This window comes from Aspergillus aculeatinus (assembly GCF_003184765.1).
Source record: "Aspergillus aculeatinus CBS 121060 unplaced genomic scaffold BO66scaffold_44, whole genome shotgun sequence".
NCBI classification, from domain to species: domain Eukaryota; kingdom Fungi; phylum Ascomycota; class Eurotiomycetes; order Eurotiales; family Aspergillaceae; genus Aspergillus; species Aspergillus aculeatinus.
Window position 1 is genome coordinate 94,028 of NW_020291513.1, and position 27,253 is coordinate 121,280.

At 54.7% G+C, this 27,253-nt stretch overlaps 9 protein-coding genes across 9 annotated transcripts; 6 read left to right on the top strand and 3 right to left on the bottom strand.

Annotated features, from left to right (window-relative positions):
- Window positions 1–6,800: 6,800 nt before the first annotated feature.
- Window positions 6,801–7,130, top strand: BO66DRAFT_441348 (uncharacterized protein; the record flags this gene model as incomplete). The annotated part of the gene is made up of 3 exons (XM_025651342.1): window positions 6,801–6,901; window positions 6,944–7,019; window positions 7,071–7,130. The coding sequence occupies 3 exons, from the start codon at window positions 6,801–6,803 to the stop codon at window positions 7,128–7,130; spliced, it is 237 nt and encodes a 78-aa protein (XP_025500976.1).
- Window positions 7,131–7,730: 600 nt separating this feature from the next.
- Window positions 7,731–9,711, top strand: BO66DRAFT_379729 (TauD/TfdA family dioxygenase). The gene is made up of 5 exons (XM_025645871.1): window positions 7,731–8,068; window positions 8,129–8,475; window positions 8,547–8,812; window positions 8,940–9,209; window positions 9,303–9,711. Exons 2-5 carry the CDS (start codon window positions 8,200–8,202, stop codon window positions 9,664–9,666), a joined length of 1,176 nt encoding a protein of 391 aa, XP_025500977.1. The 5' UTR covers window positions 7,731–8,068; window positions 8,129–8,199; the 3' UTR covers window positions 9,667–9,711.
- A 69-nt stretch (window positions 9,712–9,780) lies between these two features.
- On the bottom strand, window positions 9,781–12,969 carry BO66DRAFT_473595 (anaphase promoting complex subunit 2). Its single transcript, XM_025653068.1, has 2 exons — window positions 12,350–12,969; window positions 9,781–12,275 (listed from the first exon to the last, which is right to left on the bottom strand). The coding sequence occupies exons 1-2, from the start codon at window positions 12,926–12,928 to the stop codon at window positions 9,936–9,938; spliced, it is 2,919 nt and encodes a 972-aa protein (XP_025500978.1). The 5' UTR covers window positions 12,929–12,969; the 3' UTR covers window positions 9,781–9,935.
- An 845-nt stretch (window positions 12,970–13,814) lies between these two features.
- On the bottom strand, window positions 13,815–14,713 carry BO66DRAFT_159188 (V-type ATPase assembly factor PKR1). The gene has a single exon (XM_025642210.1). It carries the CDS (start codon window positions 14,470–14,472, stop codon window positions 13,933–13,935), a length of 540 nt encoding a protein of 179 aa, XP_025500979.1. The 5' UTR covers window positions 14,473–14,713; the 3' UTR covers window positions 13,815–13,932.
- BO66DRAFT_159187 (uncharacterized protein) lies at window positions 14,714–15,493 on the top strand. Its single transcript, XM_025642209.1, has one exon. It carries the CDS (start codon window positions 14,955–14,957, stop codon window positions 15,405–15,407), a length of 453 nt encoding a protein of 150 aa, XP_025500980.1. The 5' UTR covers window positions 14,714–14,954; the 3' UTR covers window positions 15,408–15,493.
- An 845-nt stretch (window positions 15,494–16,338) lies between these two features.
- Window positions 16,339–18,259, top strand: BO66DRAFT_441352 (sugar porter family MFS transporter; the record flags this gene model as incomplete). The annotated part of the gene is made up of 5 exons (XM_025651343.1): window positions 16,339–16,873; window positions 16,937–17,409; window positions 17,469–17,814; window positions 17,876–17,952; window positions 18,005–18,259. The coding sequence occupies 5 exons, from the start codon at window positions 16,339–16,341 to the stop codon at window positions 18,257–18,259; spliced, it is 1,686 nt and encodes a 561-aa protein (XP_025500981.1).
- A 421-nt stretch (window positions 18,260–18,680) lies between these two features.
- Window positions 18,681–20,337, top strand: BO66DRAFT_404061 (glycoside hydrolase family 15 protein; the record flags this gene model as incomplete). The annotated part of the gene is made up of 3 exons (XM_025648914.1): window positions 18,681–18,903; window positions 18,962–19,805; window positions 19,860–20,337. The coding sequence occupies 3 exons, from the start codon at window positions 18,681–18,683 to the stop codon at window positions 20,335–20,337; spliced, it is 1,545 nt and encodes a 514-aa protein (XP_025500982.1).
- A 634-nt stretch (window positions 20,338–20,971) lies between these two features.
- BO66DRAFT_159221 (uncharacterized protein) lies at window positions 20,972–22,177 on the top strand. Its single transcript, XM_025642211.1, has 4 exons — window positions 20,972–21,277; window positions 21,369–21,436; window positions 21,500–22,050; window positions 22,128–22,177. Exons 1-3 carry the CDS (start codon window positions 21,175–21,177, stop codon window positions 21,923–21,925), a joined length of 597 nt encoding a protein of 198 aa, XP_025500983.1. The 5' UTR covers window positions 20,972–21,174; the 3' UTR covers window positions 21,926–22,050; window positions 22,128–22,177.
- A 1,337-nt stretch (window positions 22,178–23,514) lies between these two features.
- Window positions 23,515–25,467, bottom strand: BO66DRAFT_413745 (uncharacterized protein; the record flags this gene model as incomplete). Its single annotated transcript, XM_025649438.1, has 3 exons — window positions 23,515–24,891; window positions 24,952–25,262; window positions 25,434–25,467. The coding sequence occupies 3 exons, from the start codon at window positions 25,465–25,467 to the stop codon at window positions 23,515–23,517; spliced, it is 1,722 nt and encodes a 573-aa protein (XP_025500984.1).
- Between the last annotated feature and the right edge of the window lie 1,786 nt (window positions 25,468–27,253).

The window sequence follows — 27,253 nt, forward strand, 5'->3', positions numbered from 1 at the left end:
CAAAAGGTTCTGTGGTCGATGCAAGAAAAAATTGGGAAATGGGTCCAGCAGATGAGCATTTCGGCGAACCAACGTGAGTTGATTGAGCGACTTGCCAAGATCATCGGCAAAAGCACTTCAACTTCAGTGGCATGGGCGTGTCTCTGACTGACCCCTTGAAATGCTTAAGCGTATACTAACCCGCCCTGTTGAAGGTAAAGCTTTTTGTCGCGTGTTTAGGAGTATCCTCGGGTACCAGAACACGTCAGGCATGCTGACAGACTGTAAGCCCTATGGCTTTACTGATATGAACTCCAAGCCAACGTCACCAGGGCTCAACATGGCAAGGAAACTAAATGCCCACGAAAATGCCAACTCGTCATCAAGACCAACATACTATGCCGGCGGTGGGATGGATACCTGTATGGCATGTGCGGTTTCGCCCGGCATACAGCAAGCGCAAGGAGATTGAACAAGGTTATGCATCCGTGATTCAAAGACAAGCTACGCATTCCCGAAACGCTAATCCACGTACTGGAATAATTCACTTAGGATGCACACGGACGATAAAGACAAGGGTCGGGGAGATGGAAAGAGTGCGTCGCCATGGACCAACGGCTTCTCGAAGAGCACCGCATGGACAGCCACGCTGCGTGCGGAAACTGCATTCAAAAAAAGCGAAAGGGGTACTGCTCGTTCAACCCTAAATGTACGGTAGAAAAAGAGCAAGAACGCCGCACTAGGAGGGACGATCGTCAACGTGCCAACCGCAAGCGCCAGCGAGAGAACGTGGAGGAGGAGGCACACGGACGAGAAACAAGAAACGGTCACGTTTGCTACGCTTCGCAAGGCCTCCGCGAGCGGCACAATCGCATGATTCACCTCCGTCTCCTATGTTGAGAACAGACATGACACGGACCCATATGTGGCTGCAAAGGCGAATGAGAGTAAGAAGGAATTGGACAGAAGTGCAACCAGTGTTTGCGCTGCAGATGTAGGTACTGTTTCTGGCGGAAAGGACGGCCTGTCCAGTTGCTCATCCATGCAAACCTACTGTATTCTGAGCCCAGTGTCTAAGAATCTGGAGATCTTAGCTAAGCTAACTTCATGACAGAAGCATCCCGTTTGCCTGGCTGCTGTATGTGAGCCCTGAAGGGTCTGCTTCGTTGCAGCCAGTCGTTCGGACCCTGTCGCTGAGCCGTGTTCGAGTATTGTGTTTTGCACACAATTATGGCTACTATCGTCGCATGCTGCGTATAAAGCATACAAGGATGCGTGCCATGGATCTGTGGTCATAAGCGTCAAGTATTATGCCACATGACTTTTCTCTTGCAGACCTCACCCCATCCACGTCCATCTCCGCACCCGCACTTCGCGAGTTGGTGAGGGTTGCCGCAAATCTACAAAGACTGGCGTGTGCGTGCAACATCAGGCTGTGGTCTGATATCACTAGCTGTGACGATCACCTGAATCGCGCCAATGTGGCCGTGTCCTGGGCTGAAGCCGCCCTCAGTCTTTTGCCTTTTAATTCGAACCGATAGGTTTTGTCTGTGGCGAGACACTAAAGCGGACTTACTCGGTTTTGTCGCTAACCATAATGGCGTTATACTTAATAGATACTGACCGAAAAAACGACTTGGCGCATTTAGTGCCAGAGGACTGGCAGAAATTGGAAAGGTGTCTCATGTTCTTCGATGGTTAACCGAGCAAAGAGACGATGCTAGACGAAAGAAGTCTCAACCGACTTCTACATCGAATCTGGTACAAACATGAACCCTACGGAACAGTACCTTGCATGTGTACGACTGCAAGACACGTATTCTTGTCTTCTTGGCACACGAAGTCTGGCAAAAACACTGGCAGAGGAAAGACCCGACGTACCACCATCCTATCCACCCACATACCAGGCTTCAAGATCAATCAGACATGTCCGGCTCTGGTTCGGCGCGCTGGAGCGCGTGTCTGTTAACACGAAGTCTGAAGCTCATCGTGTCAAATACCTGGAATCGAAGAGTTTGAAGACGTGGACGGGACGGCTGGACTCTGCTATAATGGCCAGGGTTGAGTCGCAAGACTCGATCAAAGCACTCATTAGTGTAAAAGGTCGAGGTGAACTTTTTGATGGCAAGATGCAGGTTGTTGCGGAGCCACTAACTCGATACATGGCTAGTATGAGGGGGAGGCGAGCATGGGAGGTCTATGGCTTACCGATAGAGGGACACATCACAGAGGCAGACTGGGTCATATCGAGCGGAGCAATTCAATGGGTGCCGTGAAAACATTTTGAACAATGAGTTTCGCAGAAACCCGGCGTGATAGAGTACCCATGCTTCACATTCTCAACAAACTGACTCGTCCTCATAAGGCCAATTGCCAAGAATGACTCCATCGACGCATTCGCCATGCAAGACAAATCTACGTCTACTTTTCACTGAAGTAGGACAGCTGAAAATATAAGTTCCGATAAAAGTGGCAGCGATCTAAGACGAAGACAATGCATGTATTACGCAAGGGGGAATCTGTATTCGACAGGATTGAAGACACCATCCAGAGCTGCTTCTGCTGCACGTTCTCACAACATATCATGGCCCCTGCCAATGAAACGTTTTCGATGCTCGTGATATTAATATCCGCACTGGCGGATGAAGAACATCAATACCGCAACCAATAGGCCCTAATTATAGTGCAGACAAACCTCAATCCAGTATCATCTCCTGGCTAGATGTCTCAGCAGCCAGTATTTGACTTCATAGTGCGACTACTACGAATGCTGGAGAGCTCTGCGAAAGCAGGGCTAGAGTGCTCAAACTGTGGAGGTCCTGGCCTCCCATGGGTCAGGCATCTCACCGCGGCCGCCATGCTGTTAGATAGTTCGCCAGATAGCTGATACCATCCATCTTCACGCTCTCATCAGGTTATGAGCCCTCCGCTTGACAGCGAGCCTGTTTTACCCCCACATACCCAGGATATTTCGACACAGAAGAACGTATTCGTTCAGAATGTATTCTGTTCGGTCCAGCGTTCGTGTTTCGCATGCACGGGTGCTTGTTTCATCCCCAATCTCAGGGATGGTACATCCTGTGCGGCAGAACGGTTGCTCAAGAGCAAACGGTCTATGCTGCTCTTGGAGCTCTTAGGTGTTAGCGTCTCGAGGAGCGTTGAGATGCCTGTTCTCGCCGCTGTGCCGCAACCCTCCCTCCTTCGACTCTTCGTAGTCGACCGGCGAGGTTGCGGCCGGACTGCCCGCTCGCTCGGATTAAGCCTGAGATAATACTACACAAATTGAACACCAATGAGGCGACCTCCCGTATCCCTATTCCGAGTTTTCAAGGCGAGTGACCGTGCACATATTTGGATCGTCATCGGACCGTGATTCACCTGTCCCCTCCCGCTCGGCATTCCACCGCACAGCTGCGGAGGACATCTTGCAGCTTTGGCGAGCGAATATCCTATCCTCTTTGAGTTGCCGGACATCACCGAAGATGAGCTACAAGACAGATCAAAGCAGACCCAACGGAACGGATACAGTGTATTCTATTTCCTTCAAATAATCTGCTTTGCAGGCTTCACTACGATCTTCAATAGTATACATTCGCTGTAACCAGTGGTTTCCAGGAGGGCCAGACCCACTTCCAGCAAATGCGCTCCGTATTTGGCGATTGATTTACTCATCTGGAACGACTCCGTCGCTCGGTTACTACTAGTAATACTCTAGTAGCGACCACGTTCGACTGCGACTTTTTGGATGCAGTTACATCGAGAGTCAGTTTGCAGCTCTCGGGCGCACGCCCGTGAGTATCGCCTGTCCCCCGTTCTGCGCTTGTTCTCGTTAGCCAGCCGGTCCTTGCGCAGTCGATGCTTGACTCGAACATTGGAGATGTGGTCATTATTGTGGAGGGCCTGGCCTCCCATTGGCTGGGCAGCTCACCGCCATCCGGCCGGCAGTTTAGATAGATGCTCAGATAGCTGGAGTCCATCTCTCTTCACGCTCTCCTCAATTATCTCCACTTGGAGTGCTGTTGGTGACTTATTCCTGCTACAGCTATCGTATACCAACCAGTCTCATGTGGGGTTGTACTGTGTTGCGTCCGACACTTGCAAGAATACACTCCAAGCTGTGGCTGTGTGCTGGGGATTTGGAGCTGCTGCGTAGTCGGGAGAGAATCTACACCTGAATGATATCGATATTCAGGCAATAATCAACACATATGGGGAGTTGTGCGAGAACGCCTCCGGGGACTTCTGGATTGCCTCATGATTAAAAGCACAACGGTTTCATTCATCTAAAGCCTAATTGGTTGGGTGTGCTCACAATAATCATTGGTATGCCTTCTCTTTATGACCTTTCCCCTAGTTTCCCGGCTCCGGCGGCTGATAGTTTGATTATTCTAGCTTGATGAATCACTCTTCCAACTTTTTCTGTCGCTTCTCTTGTGTCATTTGGAAAATCGGCATGCACACGTAAAGATATTATCACTAAGGCCAAAGGCCAGCCCGCATCGAAACATCAAGCTTGAGGCGACATGTGGTGTGTACGAAAATGCCGGCAATTGGGAAAACCTGGCTCTGTCTCTTTTGATGAGTAGGCATGGCGTCACTTGTCCCCAGTCGCGTGCTCGAAGGGTATCTTGAAACGTTCATTCCCACTATCGTCGACAACTAATCGCTGGATGAAATTTTAGCTATAAAATGTCATATTACGATGCTCAAACTCCATATGGGGCCTAGAGACATCGGCGTTGCGCCTTTTTCACGCCTTTCGCATCACGATATCAATTACCTTTGAGTTGAAGATTTGAACAGATAACCCGCAGAATTTGACACCGCGGATGTTTAAGTGAAGCTCACATATGATGCATGTCAACACATTGTTGTATTACGCTGCGCATGATCTCTGGCAATACCCAGTCTGCCAATATGTGGCACGTCAACATGCACTGCCAGCTGTATAGCCTACAGACCGCAAGAACGACAAACTCGCAGACATCTTACTTATCCCTTCCACTTGAAGGGTCTCGAGGCACTACTTGGAACCAACCGTCTAGAATCGACTGGCCAACTTGAGAACGAAGTCTCATGACTAAGGTATCTGGCTGTTAAGCTTGGGACTGCACGTGACCGAGCCCTACCTACCCTGGCGATTTTGATACGGACAGCCCGCTTGGAGCAAACCAAGTTCTGCTCGGGTGAATATTCGTCTTCAGACTTGATAGTATGCTCTTTCGGCCCCAATACAAGGGGCGGTATATGCATTGCGGTACGGAAGCTATATACACGAACTAAATCTGAATCCTAGGCGCTCAACGCCACAGTATCAGTTCCCTTAACAATACGTTTGTCCTAGGCCGCGCTGTTATGAAGATATCGCTACATAATAACTGACCAGTTCAAATCGACAAATAGATGATCTATACGGTCCAGACGCCCCCGGCGAGGCGGCACGCACCCTCATTGACAATATCTCGTCTGAGGCTGTACATTTATCTTGAATGGCACAAGATCCTCTATGATAGGGAAACCAGCCCGCTGACGGCGGGGGTCCCGGCACACACTGTGCACTCACAGAAGGTACATTGGTTCTACAGCATTGCGTGCTCGAGCGGATGGAAGTCAGGGCAGAAGAACAATATGTACTGAAATCTATCAGTGACGCTTGGGTTCTTCTACCCATTCACGAATTATCAACAACAGACAGAAACCTCTACTACCCCGCTGATTTCGATAGGCAAGGAAGTCTACGTCATTTCCGTGTTCCTGCCGGCGAAACCTTCATCTTTACGCGCATGAGAACTTTTTTTTTCCTGTTTATCGTCGACACGGGCATGGGAGAATATCCGTCTCTCCGATACGAAGAGGCTCGCGTGAAGCGAATAGACCTCAGTTATGCTATTCTGACGCGAGAAAAATGAGCAAAGATCATGAAATGGTGCGCTTATCTTGAACTCTGCCATACAATGAATGGGAAGACATTGAGGAGGAAGATGGGGTAGATAGGGATCCACTGGACACCGATGAGCTTCCCGCACGTCGTCCAATGAATCCAATAAGAAGTATGTCTATCGAGTGCTTGATCTAAGATCAGATGATATTGAAGCTTGGCAGACCATATTTAGATATCGGCCTGAGGGTATTTTTAAATATACCTGGACTCTTGTACGCCAGACCCCAGAAGACAATGTGACGAACGGCAGCACATCGACAGGCAGATATAGGCTGTAAATAAATTGGAAAAAGTCTCTTCCGTGTGATTGGCAAGATTGAACAGGCAGTTCTCCCAGTGATTCGTACAATGTTCGGTCGTACGAAACCGACTCGAAAGGAAATGCTTCTTCCGAATTCTATTATCAAAATCATCCACAGTGGCTTGCACAACGAGACACTAAAAGCAATGAGCTAACGAAAGACAGTATGTGGATAGGCCATGCCCATGTGGAAAAATACTCTAGCATAGTAAGCAAATGTTACATTGTAGGTGATTATTTGATTTTTTCCACCACCGGTTTATACAGTCAATGCGCATTGCACATCCCACGCCCCAAATCCAAGAACCCTGTTTTCCTCTCTCTATCCTTCTTCTACTTTAGCATATGCCAGCCCGATGTTATTCTGTCTCCTCCATCACTGTTCCCCTACATGTCTCTTGCATATACAATGATCCTTTCCGTTGACATCGTCATTCTCTTAGTACATGTCCAACATTTGCCAATCTTATTTTTTTTAGATTATTTGAATCAATTATCACCCTGTTGGCCTTCATTTTGCATACGTTCCCTATCTACACCTTGCCCACACCGTGCTCATACCTTGCATATACCCTTACTATGTCCGCCACCGCTCATCTGTGGATTGAGGAGGACGTCAATAATTCAGAGGTCCTAAACGCCGTCAACCCACATCCCGAGTTGGGCTACTTCCATGGTTGGTATATACCCTGCCTATCCATTTCCTTGCTAAGCATATGCAGGGCCGATCCCAAACAACAACTCGGGATGACAGCCTCACTTCACGCGCGTCTCGTGTCTCTGCGCAGGATAACAGCGGTATGTGTATAGCCAGCACACATGCGCTGCATATGCTGACGATATACCTAGCTCCGCCTAATGAAGGTGTCCTTGTCAGTTCTGTATCACACCTTGTGGAAGTCTCTGTAACGCATATCCGTAGCATATGCTAACCCTACAGCTGCCCGCCATATAGCAGTCTCGGGTGGAAACGTTATGCGTGGCTACTACTGCCTGGCCAGACCAGAGGACATCGAGCCATTGTTCTCCGGAACTCAAGACATCATGGGGTGGATAAAGCGATGCCGCATCCTGAAGGCCTGGCTTCGGGATATCAATTTGCTTTTGCTCTTCTTACCCGCGATGCAGGAAATCACCCCGAGCCAAAAGACTGACAAAGACGGCTTGGTAGAAGAGGTTGAAGACAGAAGCCTGGCTTTCCCAGAGTGCTTAGTACCTGAACAAGGGCTGTTAGGTTGTGTTTTGGCGGCACGAATTATGGGCGGATGATTGATTCCACATATTCAAGACACGACTGAATTGGAACACTGGTGCTAGATAGACGTGATAACAACTCGTCACAATCAATATGCGATTCAGCTCTTTACATACAGTTCATCTCGATGGGTCGGGTTGGTTGGAAGTGTAGTGAGAGTGTGCACGTGACCCTTCACCAACGACTATGACCTTCCTAAATAGGCAATCCTGAATCTATCCCCCCTCCCATCGAACAACACTTCTAGAATCATCATCGCAGCAAATACACCCCTGCTGATAGTCCGGCCGATGCATTTCTCGCCCGAGACGCGATAATGCTATGGTCTCAAACGCTGGACGCTCACAAAGGAACAACCCCCCATCAGCACGGGAGATTGCGCCATCGGACCACGGCTTTCGTGATCGCCCGCCAACAGCAGCAGAACTGGCTCACTCAGGCATTATGCATCCAGGCACGCCATCCTCTCCACTCTTTGCAAGTGCAGGGGAAGAGTCAATGATCATCGCGTGCAGGAACGAATTCTGGAACCATGGCTGGACCGATGCGCCGATGCGCCGAGGGGTAGAGGGGGAGGTAGCGGGGTTGCATGGCAAGTATATAACCCCTCCCCCTCGCTCATCCAAGCTGCGTTTCTGATCCTCTACTGCAGCATAGAAATCCCAACAGACCTCTATAGTCACTCACTCTCCACGGACACAAGACCACGAGCAGTCCCTCACAATGGCTCTCACCCAACACCCCCCGACCACGATCCCCCTCGACATCTTCCCGGACGGCCTCAAAACCACCGGCCAACACCCCCCGCTCTACGAACACATCCACCCCTTCGACCGCTTCCCCCAGCAAATCACCGGCCCGACCGTCTGGAAGCCCGAGGACTACCGCGAGCACCCGGAGAAATGGACCCATCGATTCACCGCGGAAGAGGTCGAGGAGCTCTCGACGGCGGCGGACGCCTTCCTGGCGAATAAGATCCCGTTGACGGGAATCAGCAAGGTGCGCAGCCTCCAGTACCACCACCACAACCATCACCTCTCAACAACAAAAACTAACCACCCCACAAAAAGACCAACTTCCCCCTCCCCACCCTCTCCACCCGGCTACACACCCTGCGCGAAGACCTGCTCAACGGCAAAGGCTTCATCCTCTTCAAAGGCCTCCCCGTGCACGCCTGGGGCAACCACAAGTCGGCGGTCGCGTACATGGGCCTAGGCACGTACCTGGGGTATTTTGTCTCGCAGAACAGCCGCGGCCACGTCCTGGGGCACGTCAAGGACCTCGGCGAGGATCCCACGCAGATCGACTCGGTGCGCATCTATCGCACGAATGCGCGGTGAGCCCTTGCCCTGCCCTGCCCTTTCCCTTCCCTTTGATCTGGAATCCCCACCCCACCCCGCCCTCCAACGGAAAAAAAAAAATAAAAAAAAAAAGACTAACCCGGGCCAACGAAAACGGAGCAGACAATTCTTCCACGCCGACGACTCGGACATCGTGGGGCTGCTGTGCATCCACCGCGCGCGCGAGGGCGGCGAATCCGACCTCGTCTCCTCGCACCACGTGTACAACACGCTCGCCACGGAGCGGCCGGATGTGCTGAAGACGCTGACGGAGCCGATCTGGTACTTCGACCGGAAGGGCGAGACCAGCCAGGGCGAGGAGGAGTGGATCCGCACCAGTGTGGTGTATCTGGAGCGGGAGAGTGCTGGTGCCGAGCCGAGGGTGTATACCAAGTTCGTCTTACCTTGCCCTACCTTACCTTTACCCTACCCTATCCCCAACACATCCCCATCCCAGACCCTACAACGCAAGCTAACTGCCCAAAGATGGGACCCGTACTACGTCCGCTCGCTGACGCGCTTCTCGTCCACGGGGCTGATCCCCGCGCTCAGCGCGGCCCAGACCGAGGCCCTCGAGGTGCTGGAGGCCACCTGCAACCGGCTGGCGTTGCACATGATCCTCGAGGTGGGCGACATCCAGTTCCTGGCGAACTCGCACGTGCTGCATGCGCGCACGGCGTACGTGGACCACGCGCCGCCCACGCCGCGGCGGCATCTGATGCGGTTGTGGTTGGCGACGCCGGAGAGTGAGGGCGGATGGCGGTTGCCGTTCTGGGACAGTAATGAGAAGAAGCGCGGGGGCATTCAGGTCGATGATCAGCCGCCCGTGGCGCCTTTGGATGCGGAGTAGATTCGTTCCGTGGTTGATTTGGTTGTAAGATTTAGCTTAGCCGGGTTTCTCTGTTTGTTGGGAATGAAAATACCATTTGTTTTTGTTTGTCTAAGGTAAGATGGATATGGGGTTTGGTCATCGTGTGTGTGTATTAGGTTGTAGTCATAATTCGTACATGTACATTCCTCTCGCCTCCTCTTGATGCTGATGCGATGCTGGCCGGGAAAGGGAAACTGCGAGTTCTCCAGACAAACGGATAGAACATAGCCATGCCATGGCTTGCCCACCTACTGCGCCTTGATCTTATAATTCCCCCCACTCACAATCTCCAAGTTGCCCTTGGCCACCATCCCCGCCAGAAACTCCCGGAGCTCCTCGTTGCTGAACGGGAACCCCCCAGGGACCGCGATCTTCAGCATCATCACGATCCGCTGCAGCGGCATGGCGCCCTGGTTCGTCAGCATCCCCACGATGAACTGCCAGTACAGGTTCATCTTCTCCATCGCGGCTGCTTCGGCCGATTCTTTGGCGGCGGCGGCCGCCGCTGCCGCTGCCGCCTCGGCCGCGTCCTCGAAGACCGGGGATGTGCTCAAGTTGGATGGGCGGCGGGGGTGGTGCGTGGTCGGCGTCGTCGGAGCGGTGTTGGTTTTAGGGGAGGTCGCGGTGGATTGAGCGGCTGGTGGGCCGCCGTCATGCTCACCAGAGGAGGAGGGCAGGACTTCCAGCACGCGGAAGGTGTCGCGCGGATGTTCGTGGAGGATGCGTTTGCTCACCCAGAAGAGGCAGGCGGAGCGGACGAGGGTGGCGGGCATTTGGAGTTGGTGGGCGAGGCCGGTGATGGTTTTGGTCGTGGTTTCCGCGGAGGATGAGTTGAACGCATAGATGACCGTGGCTTGCCATGTGGTGACGTCGTCGACGAAGACGCGGTCTTCCAGGTCGAGTTCCACGGTGACTTGGCCGAGGCCGTTGAGCCAGGTGAGCTTGCGGGATTGTTTGAGGGAGCCGAAGCCCTGCGCGTAGCGCTGCTGGAGGGAGGCGATGGGCTCTGGAACGCGGAACTCCGGCCCAGGGAGGTCGGGCCAGAAGAAATGCGACAGGATCTTGGCGTGGAGGTCGGGGTTCTCGGGTTGCTGCGGGCTCTTCGCTAAGCCTTGGTCATTGCGGATGACGCCGTCCACGCGGCGCGAGTCGAAGATATCGCGGAGCATGACCTCGCACGCCTGCAGCGCGTTGTCACCAAAGCGGACCTTGAGTAGTTCCAGCACAGACATCTCCTGATCGAAGTCGGCACGCTTCTGGAGGAGGCGCTCGCCGAGCATGTTCTGCATCTCCTTGACGAACATCTCCTTCGAGTCGAAGAGGCTGATCAGACTGCCAATCACGTCGGAGGTCTTGGATTTCCGGTAGTCCGGCGCGGCGTCCACCGGGTCCGGCATCCAGTTCATGTCATCCCAGTCGAGTTCGCCGCTGTCGGCTCGGAGGGAGTTCTGATGCGCCTTGGTGAGCTCGGCGGATAGTTCAACCAGCGTGTCGGGGTGGTGGAGGGATGCGGTCTGGCCGTCCGCATCGGCAGGATCGGCCAGTAACCCGCCAACAATCACTTTGATGGTATCGTCTCGGTCACGGAGGTATCGACGGATGGGGCGGGCAATCCGATCGAGAAGAACGCCCTTGGGGTCAAGTAGATTAAAGGCGCGGATGATAGAAATGTAGACCTGGAGAATCTCGATAGTGGATGCTCCCGGATGCAGCAGTCTGAGATTCAAGGCTGTAATGAAGGACTGTGTCAGATGATATCGCGCGGCTGGATAGGTTGTAAAGTGCCGGAGATCCTCGATCGCACCGCTGCTTGCAGGCCACTCCACGATCACATCAAAGAGCTCGCTCGTCCGTAACGCTCCTAGACGGGCAATGCCAATCTCTTGCCACTTCTCCACATCGCCCAGCGTCACGTCAAGATTGTCAACCTCCTTTTCGCCAGATTCAGGCACATTGATGATTGACAGGACCTGGACAACGAGCTGCGCAAAGACGTTCTCAATCCACTGCCGCAAGTGCTGCGAAGCCAGCGACGGGCCCTCCCACTGGCCCGTATACGCTGTTCGAACAAACTCGGTCATCAGAGCATCCATAACGCTCGCGAAAACCTTCTGTGCCTTGTCGCCGCCCATTCCCACGAGCTGCAGCCCATTGAAGAGCAGCAGCAGCCGCTCTCGCGCAGCTCCGACCTGAGAGTCTTGTTCCGTCAACATCTGCATCCTGGCGGAGGGCGAGGGCTCATCGCGCCAATCCTGGTAGGACATGGAGCACTGCCGATCCACATCCATGTCATCCACATGGTCAAGCCCGTCCGCAGCAGCCCTCTCCCGCAGGGCATCGATCCCCAGAATGACCAGCGACTCCTTCATGACTTCGCGACTCAGCAACGCAGACGCCTGCGTCCACGGCAGTGCATAAGCCACCATCATGTGAAATGAGCGACACAGTTTGCCATACACACCCTCCTGCTCACCCCGATACAGCGCGGTCAGGATCTCCGCCAGCGGCTCGAAGTAGATCCCCCGAATGACTTGCAGACACACCACAATCCTCTGCAAGAGACCCTCCTTCTCCGGTCCTTTGAGCATCTGCACCGGTAAAAGAGTCAGCAAATAAAGCACATCTACCCTGACCCTGGTTCCCGCCGACCCAACACACTAACCTCAACCAACCCACTTCTCACGTTCCTTAAAAAGTGCCTTCGGATCTCAAACCCGTACCAATCCAGGATGCTCTTCTGCAGCGCGTCCCCGTTGTGTCGCACCCTCCTGTGCCCGAGAAACGGCTCGAGTAAGCACGCGAACGCTTCCAGGGTCTCCTGGTCCGCCGTGCGGTGGCGGTTCCACAGCCGCATGAAGTGGGACTGGTCCATCTGGTCGCATCGGAGGAGTGTCGGGAAGCCTTGGTTGGGGACCGCGAGGAACTTCGTCGCGACGCGCCAGGCGCGGTCCCAGATCGCCTGCTCGGGCCAGAGCTCGTCGTTGTCGTCATCGTCGGAGGTTGCGATCTCGGTTTGCTGGGAGGTGGTGGAGGTGCGGAAGGTAGGGTTCTCGGGGCGCTGGGAATCGGGTTCGGGGTGATGGTGCGAGCGGTGGGAGGAGCGGGAGAATAGGGGAGGGTTCGGTCCGAGTGTGTGAGACTTCGCGGCCAGAGGGAAGTCGTCGAGCGAGGCTGGGGGAAGGACGGAGGAGAAGACGCGTTTGCGCCGGCTGGTGGTGGGTGGTGCTGTTGTTGGTGGCATGGTGGTGTGACTCGAGCCCGGATGGTGAGGGATCAGTCAAGGGAGATCATAGTAGAGCTGGATGTGAGTTGTGGTCGCTGCGCGCCTTCATTGAGGCGGCATTATAGTATAGGGAACCCGTTGTTGTGGATGTTGCAGTGATCGAAGGAGTGCAGATTGCTGGAATTGACGGTGTTGATTGTTTGGAGATGGTCGGCTGAGTCAGCTGGCTTATCGATAAGGAATTTCCCAATGTGGAAATCCCCAAGCAAGACAGAATAAATTATAAGGTAGCTGCTAGCTGAGGCACAGCCAGAGCACAGAACTAAGTTCACTAGAAGTGCATGATTCAGCAAAAGGGATAAATCTAGTCGCTACAGCGCACTGGAGTCTACAGCATTACAGCTTGAGCCTATATTGTGTTGCAAAGGTAGCAAAGGGAGCTTTTGCTTTCATGGTACTTGAGCTTCGAAGAAAAATATAGAACCCGGAGTGCGAGGTATCGAACGCGGTCACCGTGTCAGATCAACGAGTGAAAGGCACTAGCGAGCCAAACGGGATTACTCTCGGACAGTGGTATTCCTAGAATATCGTCAAGCGGGGATTTCGTACTTGCTGTGCAGCATGGAAACACGGCCTACAGCCGCTTTACTCTGGCTAAGAGCTTCTCCGATATTTGAACTACTGGGGGCTTATCACTTTCCCGCCAGTATGTTGAATGCTAGTGCGATGAGAGACCACTACTATGGTCCATGGGCTGTTCTAATGCACGGAATAAGTCTAACATGATGATACATTGGCAAATCATCAGTCTACCGGCAAGGCATGTTCTCTAACGGGTATCTCGTCGGTGCGAGGAAAAGACAAGGCCACTCAAATATTGAACATATGTATCTGACCCGCCCACGAGACAGATGTATTGGAGTCTGTTCCGAGGGGTAGAAGGTGTAACCAAAAAGCAATTCGAGCCGGGTCTGGGCCCCGAAATGTAGCTGCACCTGCGAGACCGCAAACCTGTTGCGGATCTAGGCCGCCTGGTTATCGTCCACCTTCTCCCATTCGCTATCGGTACTCTGGTAGCCCGAGCTCTCGCCGCTGACGCTGAGACGCTTCCGGACTTCGCCTTGCGCCTCGGGGAGCTGGAGGGTGGCCGAGGCAGTGGTGGAACGCGAAGCGGAAGTGGGCACTGGTGCTGGGTCCTTGTGCCCTGCGATTTGTTCAGTCTCCGTATCACTATCGGTGGCGTCAATAGCACCAGGAGTCTTGCGGATGCTGCTGTCGGGCTTGTCCTCGGAGCTCTCGTCCTGTTCCTTATCCTTTTGCTTCTGTTTCTCCGCCTGCTCTGCTTGAAACTGCCTTACTTCCCGCGCAAACCAGTTGATGGACCACCAGAGAGCGCCGGACAGAAAGGATAGAACCAGAAAGTGGATGCTGTAGGTAGCCAGGAGGAGAGACAGGAGCAAGGCCTGCAGAGCTGCAAAGGTGACGTTGGTTGCGACAAGGAGCGTGGGGGTGGGTCCCGGAGTGAAAATGCTGGACCAGAGGTCCTCCATGAACGAAGCCATAATGGCGATCTGCTTCAGCTCGATTGGCCGGCTGAATGCGGGGAAGATTGCAAGGTAGGTTGGGTGAAGCTGGGGGAGAAAGAGGAATGACGTCGCAGCCGGAAAGTGGAATCCGTTGTAGCGGTGGTGGATTTCTTTTTCTGTGCTTATTTCCCCCGTGTCTTTCAGCCGGTTGATGGTCGGTATGAGGTCGCTGAAATGCGTTGAGAGACAAGATGACTCTGCAGCTAGTCAGAGATCGGGCGAGTACAAAGGTCCAGTCTTCTGTGCAAGATACCGAGTTGGAGGAGGGTTGAGGAAGATGGAGGGAAAGTCGGCGCAGGGGAGAGTCGCGGAATGTTTGGGTTGCGGGGGAGGATCGACCGATCAGGTCAGGTTTGGCCGGTCGGCGTTTGACTTGAGCCGATGGTGGGGAATCTCAGTCAAGGAGACTTTGGTAGACCAGGAACTGAATTAGCCACAGTTTACCCCGTGGGGGATCGATGGGTAAAAGTGGAAATAGTAGACGAAGGTGGATAGAGGGAGCCGGGGAAGCAAAGAATACTTTCATGAATAGATGGAAAAAGAGGAAAGGAAAGGAAAAGAGGGGGAGAGAGAGAGAGCAGCTGCCCGCTCTGGCGGTGGGCAGCAGAGATGAGGAAGCAGCAGCAGCAGCAGCAGCAGCCCAACGACCGCACCAAAACACCAACACCGCTCAAAGTCATCCTCTTCATCACGGGATCGAACGGTTTGCCAGGCAGGCAGGCAGGCAGGCAGGCAAGCACTTACAGCACAGCATATCCCAAAATGTCTCTCTCCCTCAACCCCTCCGGCTATCGTCAGCTCTCCGTCTCTACCCATTTCCGTTGCCGACTGTCTCATCCACCTCCCCCCCCATAAGTTATCCCCGGTCATTCGCAACCCCCCCGATTGGGGCAACTCTAGCCAGCGCGTGATTGGAAGATGCAGTCATCATTTTCTACTTTCTTTCTCGTGCGTTGAGAGATGCACCTGTCATCTCCACGGCTGAAGAAGTGATGACACGGTCACCCTCCCTACCCGTGACCCATAGATATCGACCAGGTCGGAGGAATCAGACTGATCAGCCTGCAGTCTGAGAAGGGGGGGCTAAACAACTCTGTTTGCTCGTACAACCCCCACGGAACTTCCCCGACCTGGACTGAAGCCAAGTCTGATTCCGTTTGCATGTCCGGATTCGGCTGTTACAGTGACGACGGCACGTGCTGCATTGCGACGACAAGCACACACAATCAAGGAAGATCGCACAATATTGACTACAGGTGCTAGCGGGTGGTCTGATTCAATTCTCAGATTCTTTTCTGTTCTGTTGTTGGGACAAAGAGTCTGATATCTGATAAGACACCAACCTGGCAATTCGATCTTGTTCCATTCCCAGTCCGCTCTCTTCGATGGGATTCGCCGCTTGGCCGCTTGGCTTCGAAAGGAGAGATGCTCTATCCCCGGCCCACCTGCATCCCCCCCTCTTCTATTCGACAATCCACCCTGCAGATCACCGCATTTAGGGTTATTTTCTTCTCCTCTCTTCTGCCTCATGGCGCTGGAACCATCCGGGGCCAACAATCTGGGCCTAGGCGAATCAGGTCGTACCGGTCCGCCCGCCGTTACCCAAGGCTTTTGGCTGCCTCCGACTGGTTCCAAGCTTCAACGAGATTCACTGCCCCCGGATTCTGTATGACTATAAGTAACCACTGTAACCTCTCTCTGTAGACATGTGGACCTCTTTCGTAACATCGATCATCTGCATCAGATCTCCTTGCTTTTCCTCTCTCCGTCCCACTCGGGATCACTCCCCAAGCACTTCTCTCCTCCTCCTTCCCCCTTTGTTCATCCTTCACATCTGTGGCAATGGCCACCAAATCTGATCCGCCCACAAAAGACCTCATTGCAGATGGTCGGTCCTCCATCCAAGGGGTCACCCATCATGCCGAAGATATCGTCGACGGCCGGGAGCCCTACGGCCCCCCCGGGATCCGGGGTCTCATCGCCAATCCCTTTGTGCTCCTGTGTGCCGGATGCTCAACCCTGGGAGGTCTGCTCTTCGGCTATGACCAGGGTGTGGTCTCCGTGATCCTAGTCATGGAGCAATTCCTGAAGCGCTTCCCCGAGGTAGCCGAGGGACACTCCGGCTCCGGGTTCTGGAAAGGGCTCATGACCGCAATGATTGAGTTGGGAGCCCTCATCGGCGCATTGAACCAGGGCTGGATCGCGGATAAGATTTCGCGACGCTACTCCATCATCGTGGCAGTGATCATCTTCTTGATCGGTTCTATCCTGCAGACGGCGGCGATGGACTATGCCATGCTGACAGTTGCCCGGTTCATTGGTGGTCTGGGGATCGGCATGTTGTCCATGGTGGCCCCATTGTACATCTCGGAGATTAGTATGTATCCACTATTGGAGGCGGACTGGCCTTCTCGATGCTAATGTGTGTTGCTGCGCATAGGTCCCCCCGAGTGTCGCGGTACCCTCTTAGTGCTGGAGGAGTTCTTCATTGTGCTGGGGATTGTCATCGCGTACTGGATCACGTATGGCACGCGATACATGGCCGGCGAATGGGCCTGGCGCCTGCCGTTCCTGCTTCAGATGGCCCCTGCTATCATCTTGGTGGCTGGGGTCATTGTCTTGCCTTTCTCGCCGCGGTGGCTGGCCTCCAAGGGAAGAGAGGAGGAAGCCCTACAGAGTCTGTCGCGACTGCGGCAACTGCCTGCGACGGACAAGCGTGTGCGACAGGAGTTTATGGATATCAAGGCCGAAGTACGCTTTCACCAGGAGATCAACGCGCAGAAGCATCCCAATCTCCAGGGTGGTGGACTCAAGAGCTCGCTGCTGTTGGAGATGGCCGGCTGGGCCGATTGTTTCAAGAGCGGGTGTTGGCGGCGAACCCATGTGGGCGTCATGCTCATGTTCTTCCAGCAGGTATGCTCCTTACTCTAGCTCTTTGTTCAAGACTGTTTCCAGGTCTAACAGGATAACAGTTCGTGGGAATCAATGCCCTCATCTACTACTCTCCGACCCTATTCGAAACGATGGGTCTCGACTACGACATGCAACTTCTCATGTCCGGAATCCTCAACGTCCTGCAGCTGGTCGGTGTGGCCACGACAATCTGGACGATGGACAGCATCGGCCGTCGCCCGTTGCTTCTCTGGGGCGCCGCCATCATGGCTCTCTGCCACATCATCATCTCCGTCCTGGTCGGCCTCTATTCGGACAACTGGCCTGCTCACCGGGGCCCCGGCTGGGCCAGCGTGGCTCTTCTTTTCGTGTACATGATTGCCTTTGGGGGATCAATTGGTCCTGTTGGCTGGGCTATGCCGTCCGGTAAGCAGAAACCCCTATTGCTCGACCCGCAGAAAGGAAAGATACTAACAACAACCCATAGAAATCTTCCCCTCTTCGCTCCGCGCCAAGGGAGTGGCCCTCTCCACCTGCTCCAACTGGCTCAATAACTTCATTATCGTAAGTGAAGCAGCTCGGTTGGTGATTCACCTCCATTAACGTATCCCGACAGGGCCTGATCACTCCACCCCTGATCCAAGACACCGGCTACGGTGCCTACGTCTTCTTCGCCGTCTTCTGTGTCCTCACCTTCCTGTGGACCTTTTTCTTCGTGCCCGAGACGAAAGGGTGCACCCTCGAGCAGATGGACCACATCTTCAAGGACAATTCCAGCGAGGCCGATCGGGACCTTCGACGGGCGGTCGAGGCTCGGATACTGCAGGAGGAGGAGGAGGCGGCGGGGGAGACCCAAGGCGCTTCTGTTTGAGCAGATCTGGCAGTCTAGCCCTCTGTCCTCGTCTCATCAGGGAGGTGGTAGGGTGCAAATTACCTGCGGTGTCACGTCCACTGGTGGATTGATGCGCTGCAGCTTCAGTTCTTCATACATAGCATTTATCAGGTAGTACACTGTACCAGCCTGGGTTATGAATTACGATTTCCAATTTTCACGATTGTGTTATGTGCGGTTATAGTGTAGACTTATTCATTATTTTTAGGTAGGACAAAGAGCATAATGCGCTGCATGCAGTGTAACCGCCCATCAGCCCTGCATTATGCGGGGGGGGGGGGGGGGGGGGGGGGGGAAGAGGGAAAGACAACCACAAAAGGTCGCCTTGTCCCCGTCCACTCCCCGCGACTTTCCAACTTCGCTCACTCACACCCATTCAAGGAGGGCATTATCATCCAACATGTGGTCCAAGCACTTATTTCTACTAAACGTTATCCTCGACACAGCCCTTGCAACTTCAAATCCCGGAACATTCGATGCGACCACCCTCGCTGAATTCATCGAAAAAGAAACCCCGATCGCCTGGCAGGGAATCCTCAATAACATCGGAGCGGATGGAGCACTGGCCCAGGGCGCCTATCCGGGCATTGTGGTCGCCTCGCCCTCCAAATCCGACCCCGACTGTAAGCCGGATTCCCATTCCTTTGGCACACATACGAACAAGCTAACGACTCTTGGCAGATTTCTACACCTGGACCCGGGATGCGGGGCTGACCATCCCCGCCATCAGCGCCCATCTGACCGACCTGCCCGACGACGGAGGCAAGACCTCCATCGAGCGCATCCTCCAGCAATTCGTCACCTCGCAAGCCACCCAGCAAACCATCTCCAACCCGTCCGGCTCCCTGGCCGACGGCGCCGGCCTGGGCGAGCCCAAATTCCACGTGAACATGACCGAGTTCACGGAAGCGTGGGGGCGGCCGCAGCGCGACGGGCCCGCGCTGCGCGCCTCGGCCCTCATCGCCTACGGGAACCACCTCGTCGCCCACGGCCAGACCGCCCTCGCGCGAGCCAACGTCTGGCCCATCGTTCGCAACGACCTGGCCTACGTGGCCCAGTACTGGAACGAGACCACCTTCGACCTCTGGGAGGAGGTCCGGGGGTCCTCGTTCTTCACCACCGCCGTCCAGCACAAGGCGCTCGTCGAGGGCCAGGCGTTCGCCGAGGCGGTGGGCGAGACGTGCGCCGGCTGCGCCGCGGTCGCGCCGCAGATCCTGTGCCATCTCCAGCAGTATTGGGACGGCGCCGCGGCGGCGGTCCTTTCCAATGTCCCCACGAGCGGGCGCTCGGGGCTCGATGCGAATTCGATCCTTGCTGCCGTCCACACCTTCGACCCGGAGGCTTCATGTCTTGCTGAAAGTGGTGGCGGGACCTTCCAACCGTGCTCCGCCCGCGCGCTGTCGAATCATAAGCATGTGGTGGACTCGTTCCGGTCGCTTTACAAGGTGAACCAGGGCCGTGGCGCTGGCACGGCGGCGGCGGTGGGGCGCTACGCTGAGGATATCTATCAGGGGGGCCATCCATGGTGTGTGTGTGTCGTGCTGAGTGTTTCCCCGTCTTATCATTAATGAGAAGCTAGGTACCTCACGACCCTTGCCGCGGCCGAGCAATTGTACGATGCCTTGTACCAGTGGGACCGACAGGGCGTCATCGAGGTGACGGCAGTGTCTGCGCCTTTCTTCGCGGACCTCATCCGCGACATTGTCCCAGGGTCCTACCCACGCGCCTCGGATGAATACGCGGCGATCAGCGATGCCGTGAGGCGGTATGCGGACGGCTTTGTCGCGGTGGTCCAGCAGTATACCCCGGCGGATGGCGGGTTGGCGGAGCAGTTCGACCGCACCACGGGGCAGCCGGTCTCGGCGGTCGATCTGACGTGGTCGTTTGCTGCGTTCCTGACGGCGACGGCGAGACGCAGCGGTGCCGTGCCCCCGTCGTGGGGCGCGTCCGCGGCAGAGCCGGCCCCGGCGACGTGTAGCGCGACGAGCGTCCGGGGGCAGTATGCTACGCCGGCCGTGGGGTCATGGCGGGTGCAGGTGCACGACGAGCTGAAGTGATTGGTCTGGCCTCACCACGCGGCAATTTATATCCTTGCGGGAGCGTGAGCAGCCGTGATGTGTGTACCTTATTGAAATACACGAGCAGGACGTATGCCAGCCAGATCGTAGTGTGTATTCGACCGAGTGTTCCCGGGGCATCGGTCTTCTCCGAGCCATTAGGGGCAGCAAATGTATTCCATGGGAAGCTTATCTGAACAACAACCCCACACAACCGAGGTCATGGCTGACAATCTCTGCATAGCATGAATGTCAAGGGTCGGTGGAACAACGTACTGTACAGTTCTATGGCATTGTCTTCGCCACCCTTTCGGAAGCATGCATCGGGGGGAGTATCTCATGAAATCATGACTTCTCCCATTTTTCTGGCAGATTACTCGAATGAGTCTAGCTTGCATCTGACAACCGTTCACATTGCACTTGTGTAGCATCTCATTGGAGTGCGGGATGCGAACTGCGGACAACCCATGGAACGCAGAGATGCTCCCGCATCCCCGATCCAAAGTATGAATATCGATCGAACCGATCGAATCGTTGTGAACCGTTGACCATGGCGTCGGGGAGGGCTCGGGTCTACTCGGTCTGACTTTGCAGTCTAGACTCACATCAGATTTGAGGATGCGAGGGTTCGATTGATATAGAGACAGACTGCCGGACACGCAACATACTCTGCTCTCTTGACCAAGTATGCACCATGCAAGTGCTGGCCTTCCTGGTCTCGTTCACCGGACTAGCGACCATCGCGGTGATTCTGCGCTTGTGGACTCGGCAGCGTCTGCGGAGTGCGGGGTGGGATGATCTGCTGATTGTGGTGGCTTTGGCAAGTATAAGTGTGGAATGCAGCTCAAGTGCTGTATACTTCCTTCAGGAGAACAATCACTGACTGACCACTACCTACTACAGGCCGCCAACCTTGTCCTCTTCTCCTGCAGAGTCGTAGGCAAGTCCCTCACCTCCCCTGTCAACCGTCAACGTCAACCGTCAACCCAAGAACCTCAACATCCCCAACCCCAAGCTAACATCCCCGCCAGAAATCCAACACGGCCTCGGCCACCCCAGCGAAACCCTCCCCGCCTCCGCCCTTCAAACCCAACTCAAAGTCCGTCCCCAGCATCCCCTCCCCCCATCACCCTTGTCCCTCATCACTAACAAAACCAAAAAGGCACAATACCTCTCCCTACCCTTCTACCACCTCACCCTCCTAACCAGCAAACTCTCCGCCCTGGCCCTGTACACGCGGCTCTTCCGACTCCGCCGCGTCCTCCTCGCAAGCTACAGCCTTGCCGCCCTCATGTGCGCAGCAGGGACATGGATGGTCCTCAGCGCCATCCTCTTCTGCCTGCCCGTGCGCGACTTCTGGACCTGGTCAAACACCACCCCTCCGCCTCGATGCCTGCCGAAAAACGCGGTGTGGCTGAGCAACGGCGCCGTCCAGATCGCGACGCACGTGGTCGTGCTGGCCATCCCGCTGGTCGTGGTCCCGACGCTGACGCTGCGGCGCAGGGTGAAGGCGGGGTTGTTCCTGCTGTTCGGATTGGGGTTGGTGTATGCTTCCGTTCCCCTTTCCCTTGCGTTTGCGTTTTCTTGATGTGGACATGGTTACGTACCTTGGGGAAGTGCTGATTGGAAACTGCTGCAGGGTGGTCATGATCAGCATCGCCCAGCTTCTCACCGTGATTGAGATCTTGACGCGAGGCCGGGGGGATTTATCGCGTGCGTTGCCTTGCCCTAGTCTACCCTGTCCTGCCCTGTCCTGCCTGCCCTGCTCTAACCACCTCAACAACCACCAGACAAATCCCGCACCACCGCCCTCCTCGCCAGCGCCGAGGCCAGCGCCTCCATCCTCTGCGCCTGCATGCCCCCGCTCTACCCGCTCTTCAGCCGGGCGTGTTCGTGGTGTTTGTCTATCGTTCATGCGCGGGCCGGGGGGCAGGGTGCAGCGGCGCGGCACTGCCCGAAGAGTACGGTGAGTATCCATCTGACGCGGCCGGTGATTGAGACCCCGGTGTTCTTCGATGGGTTCCGTGTCGGGGGTGGGAGTTATTCGGCTAGTGTGGAGGTTGTGGGTTCCCGGGAGCGGGAGCGGGAGCGGGAGCGGGAATTGGAGCGGGAATTGGAGCGGGAATTGGAGCAGGGGGTTTCGGTGGTGAGGACTGTGGATGTTGTTTCTGATTTCGGGGAGGATTTGGCGGATCGGGGGGTGGACTGGGCGGATCAGGGGGTGAAGGGTCACGGACACAAGGGATGGGGAAGGTGGTGAGCTTTGAGAAGTGAAGAGTGAAGGACGCCTGGACTGTGCAGTGACTTACTGTATATTTGCCTGGAGGATGTGGCGTGGGGATACTGTCCTTGGATTTAGATTTGGAATTTTGACATCTGTATATAGATTTAGATACCGTGCTGAGAGTTCAGTTCAGTTGTCATCGGACGTTTTGTAGGAGATCGAATGAGTTTGGATGAGATGGTGGTTGACAAGGTTATGTCTAATGTACTCAAAGCTCTACACTGTTTATACATCCGGTCATTGCATCCGACTTCCTTACGGAGTCTATGTGTACAGTACTGCACTGCAGTCTCCATAAATACGTCTTGTCAGCGTAGGTGGCCTGTGTGAGCAGTAGCTGAGTAGTGCTAGCTAAGCGACTCATTTACTATGATCCCTTTTCAGATATACTTCCACTAACAAACTCCACGGCTTAAATAGCTTCATCTTTCTGGGATGAGCAGAATCCCTTCGACGCAAGAATCTCAATGACGAGCATGCAACTTAAACACCCACGTGTAAAAGGAGCCTCCTGGGCCCTGCGCACACCATCAATCCTGATTTCAGTCGCACAACCCGAGACGAAACCCTCTCCACGAAAGCAGCTGCACGAATCGGAAGATCGATCTACCTCCCCGAAATGACTGCCCGAGCATCCACCCCATCCAGCCAGACGATATCGGTCCCCCAAACTCTGTCTCTCCGGGTTGAGTTGAAGCTACAGTGCTGACACTTGGGACTTGGGGGTCTTGTTATATGAAAGCCATTGGCAGTACCCGTTGTTCTATCAGCTTGTGGACCGGTTCTACGGCCGCGGACCTGCTTTCGAACCTAGGGTATTGCTCCCCCGCAAACGAGGGCCGCGACCACATGAGAAGCCGAGTATCACCTGTATAGCATAATGGAGATACCCCTTAGGCTCTGGTGCGTTCAAGCCCCAGATAATCGCACCGCGATCCGGGTATATCGAACGGCCACGCGCGAGTGAGCTCCCGCTCTTCTTTCGCATTGCGCGCATGCGCCCGCACAAAGTCATCTCTCGCCTTGGGGAGAATTCGTTCCAGCTCCGCGAATTGCGCATGGCTCACCAATCCCCGGGCTTGGAAGTACTGGCTGCCGATCATACGCTGCACGTCTCCCATCAGCGCCATTGCTGCCGAAGCGCCCGCGCCATCACATTTGATCTTTTGGAGCACATCGTCCGAGAACGTAAGCGGTGCCTTGGTTCCAGTCCCCAAGATCCTCGAGACACCAGCCCAATTTTCCTCTTGCTGCTTGGCTAGGGGTCCGAGGTAGGTAGCCTCGCCGTCGACAAGAAGGTTCCGTGCGAACAGAAGTAGGTCGAAGCAGTCGGTCTGCCGGAACTCGAGAGCCTTGAACAACCGGGGCATCGTTTTGTGCAGGAGATATCTGTAAAGGGCGAGCAGAGACATGCTAGTGAATAAGGTCTCCGCTTTGCGGGTTGCGGCTGCTTGGTCGTGTTCGTCCTGGAACAGCGCTTTGACGTCGGCGAGCTTCGGTCGGTCGAGGAGGCCTTCGAATGGTGGGCCATGGTAGTCTAGGATATACGGCTCGATGGTGTGATGGTATAGCGGGGCGAGTTCTGTAGATTGCCAGTCAATGAAGGCGTAGATCTCCGATGGATCCTCTGGATTGACAAAGACATTCTCGACATGCAGGTCATCATGCCAGATGCAGGACGCTGATATGTCCTCGTCCCCGGGTAGTAAGAGATCTACCACTTTGAGGAAGCTCTCGATCGCGAAAAGCTTGGTCTCGCGCGACGGCTGGTACGTCCCCGAATAGTGGATCGCAATGGGCGATCGTGGCAGTTGCTCCATACTCCTGGTACAATAAGCTTCGCGCTCTCCCGTTGCCCGCTCATAAGCGTCAACGGTATCCCAGGGGCCTCGGTCAAAACCCAAGTCTGCCCTGCCGTCATCGACATTTTGCCGACTCACCGAAGGCCCCACAGCGAACCTCTCATCAACAGCATAATTCCCATCTTTGTCCGTGTACCGGAGGCCGGGACTGGAACTTGACCGGTCGAGGTCCCCTCGGTAGTATAGACTCCCATACTGCGTAAAGCGAACCTGGGACCAGCGCTGCTGGTAGGCGGCGACTTTTTCAAGCACCTTGAACTTAACCCGCACACCCAGTTTGTCCCACAGGCTACTCAGTGGCACGCCGCGTGCATTCTCCATGAGGATGTACTCCGCCGCCACCGGATTGTCGGCCGAAGAACTCCACGAGAGAACTCTGGGAACTGGCGTACCGAGGACGTTGCGCATCTATCCGATGTTACCAACTTCCGTGAACTTCCACGACAAAGAAGGGAGGATATGGCCTACGAAGTCCATAGTCGCGACTTCCGAGGCAGTGGTTAAGCGCGGAAGCCCAGCATTCGGAGTCGGAACTTTGCCCACTGCTTGGAACCCATTGTCCATGGTGAAGCGTATAGCCTTGCTGTGCATCCCGTCGGCCAGTTTTTCAATGGCGATACACGTCCGCGGCCCCTTATTTGCAGCCTCTGCGGCCTGGACGGCTAAGCGGGCGAGTTCATCCACGTTGAAACGAATGTGTCTCTTGGCCAGTTCATAGGCTTCGTCGGTAAGGAATCGGCCGCGGGTGAACCGAAAAAGGGTCTCATCGTGTGCTGCTGCTGTACGCTTGTATGGTGATGGGGGTGCAGTTGTCGTAAGCTGCCGCCGGACTTGGGCGGCCATCATCAGCAGTCGGGCGGCGGGGCGGTACCGGATTCGAACAAGGAGACTGGACGAGCGAGCAGGGTGTGAGCTGAGCGCAAGCTTGCGAGGCGGCGAGTCATACATACTGGAGCATCTCCAGTCCGCCAGCGACAGCCACATGAAGAGCAGCCGCTGGAACGAATACAGAGACTGGGGGATGGGGATGGGGATAGTCGACAAGTTGGGGAACCTCCGGGGAAGGAGGAGCGAAGGAGAACTGTAAAACCCTTTAGAGCTCCCGCCGATGACTACAGCCCAGCCGTGCAGCTTAGCTTCACTCGCATAAACTATCCGTGTCACAACAGACCCATCCTCCAATTGCTACTCACCGCGTTGTACATTGTACAGTACTATGTACAAACAGATCTACAGTACTGTACAACAATGCATCCATGATAGCTGGCTGATAGCTAGGGTTTCTACCCGCGCACAGAAGTACAGTACATACTACATGTACACATAGTAGAACTAAACCCCCCACCTATACCCGTCCCTCCCTCCCTTAATTCCCATCCCCCCCCCACTATGACCATGCTTAAATTGCTCTTCCTCCCTCCGAACGAGGCGACAAAACGGGCGGCTCTGTCTGAACTCCGAACCAGATCGGGGAAGATCAACGACCGACCAGCCAGTTTTGAACCTGCATCTGCATCACCGTAGGTACTCCGTACCTAGTCGACAATCATCGCCTCTTCCCGACCGGGTATAGTCACCCAAGCTTTTTTCCTCTTGCATTTTTCCGATAGATCTAATTTACTTGAGTAACACCCGCTGATGTTACATAATTACCACATCAAATACATCAGTGGGTTTGGGTTAATTATAGATAACCTGGCTAGAATATCCAGTGCTGTGCCCCCGGGGATGGAAAGCCGGAAGGTGCAGCTAGGCTTGGACCATGTTCGTTTGGTCGAGACACCAAAAAAATCAGTAGGCTAGTATTTAGGTAGCCCAGCTAGCTAATCAGCCAGCGACTGCGTCATGTCTTCGTTAATCCTGAACAATCGATTGTCACTGGATCAAATTAATCCAAAGTGGCTGACAGACAGCCCATCTGGCACATGGCCACATGCCGGCTATTGACACTAACCTGTGCTTGGCGGCTGGCGCTCCTCAGTCTCTCCCCTGAGTGGGGTTGGCGTCCCACGCGTGGCGTCCACACAAATGGAATAATATGGGACTGGCGCCGGATTCACTGATAGGACTGGTCGTATAGGGGATTTTGGAATGATTGCCAGGTGGTTGGTTCAGCTGCTAGCAGGCAGACAATAACAGGCGCTTAGACGAAGATGGCGAGGGGAGCTCGTTATGGTAGCGGATAGGCTCGTCGAAGGTTTATTGGTTTCGGCTCAGCTTGAGCGCTCAATCCTGGCGCCTAGTTGGATAGATAGCGGTGGAGAAAACAGACCGAAAGGAAAACCAGAGTATCGAGGCAGCTGTCCAGTGGCTTTGGAGATTAGATGGATTTCGAATTTCCGAACAGCTCGGAACCGATGGCTCTCAGAGAAACATTCTAAATCAGGGACCCGGGATGGAAAGTTAAAACCCCACGAGGGCAACAAGGAGGTTGGCCTTTAATTTCACCCAATCCAGAAAGCAGCAGGGCAGCATCATGCCATGGTTGGTGATGACAGTTCATGGTGATGATGATATTGTTGTTGTTGTTGTTGTTGTTGCTGCTGTTGATGATGACTTGCTTACCTCCCAACCCGACTATCCCAGCTCAAGCCAACCAAACCCCCTACTCCCCCCCCTCCACCCCCCTCCACCCCCCTTGTAACCCTACTAGTACATGCTACATACGTAGTAGTACTGTGCACTACCCAGGGTGTACAACCATGTGGCATGACGGCTACTACCCACCACGACGGCACTCATTTCGGCCGCATGCGGCATCCTAGGCAGG

Excerpts from the sequence above, each read along its gene's own strand:
- BO66DRAFT_379729 (XM_025645871.1), top strand. The coding sequence starts at position 8,200 with ATGGCTCTCACCCAACACCCCCCGACCACGATCCCCCTCGACATCTTC. Across the intron at positions 8,813-8,939 it reads ATCTATCGCACGAATGCGCG|ACAATTCTTCCACGCCGACG; the intron begins GTGAGCCCTTGC and ends AAAACGGAGCAG. Across the intron at positions 9,210-9,302 it reads GAGCCGAGGGTGTATACCAA|ATGGGACCCGTACTACGTCC; the intron begins GTTCGTCTTACC and ends AACTGCCCAAAG.
- BO66DRAFT_473595 (XM_025653068.1), bottom strand. The coding sequence starts at position 12,928 with ATGCCACCAACAACAGCACCACCCACCACCAGCCGGCGCAAACGCGTC. Across the intron at positions 12,276-12,349 it reads TGAGAAGTGGGTTGGTTGAG|ATGCTCAAAGGACCGGAGAA; the intron begins GTTAGTGTGTTG and ends TTACCGGTGCAG.
- BO66DRAFT_159188 (XM_025642210.1), bottom strand. The coding sequence starts at position 14,472 with ATGGCTTCGTTCATGGAGGACCTCTGGTCCAGCATTTTCACTCCGGGA.
- BO66DRAFT_159187 (XM_025642209.1), top strand. The coding sequence starts at position 14,955 with ATGGGTAAAAGTGGAAATAGTAGACGAAGGTGGATAGAGGGAGCCGGG.
- BO66DRAFT_159221 (XM_025642211.1), top strand. The coding sequence starts at position 21,175 with ATGCAGCTCAAGTGCTGTATACTTCCTTCAGGAGAACAATCACTGACT. Across the intron at positions 21,278-21,368 it reads CTTCTCCTGCAGAGTCGTAG|AAATCCAACACGGCCTCGGC; the intron begins GCAAGTCCCTCA and ends CATCCCCGCCAG. Across the intron at positions 21,437-21,499 it reads CCCTTCAAACCCAACTCAAA|GCACAATACCTCTCCCTACC; the intron begins GTCCGTCCCCAG and ends AAAACCAAAAAG.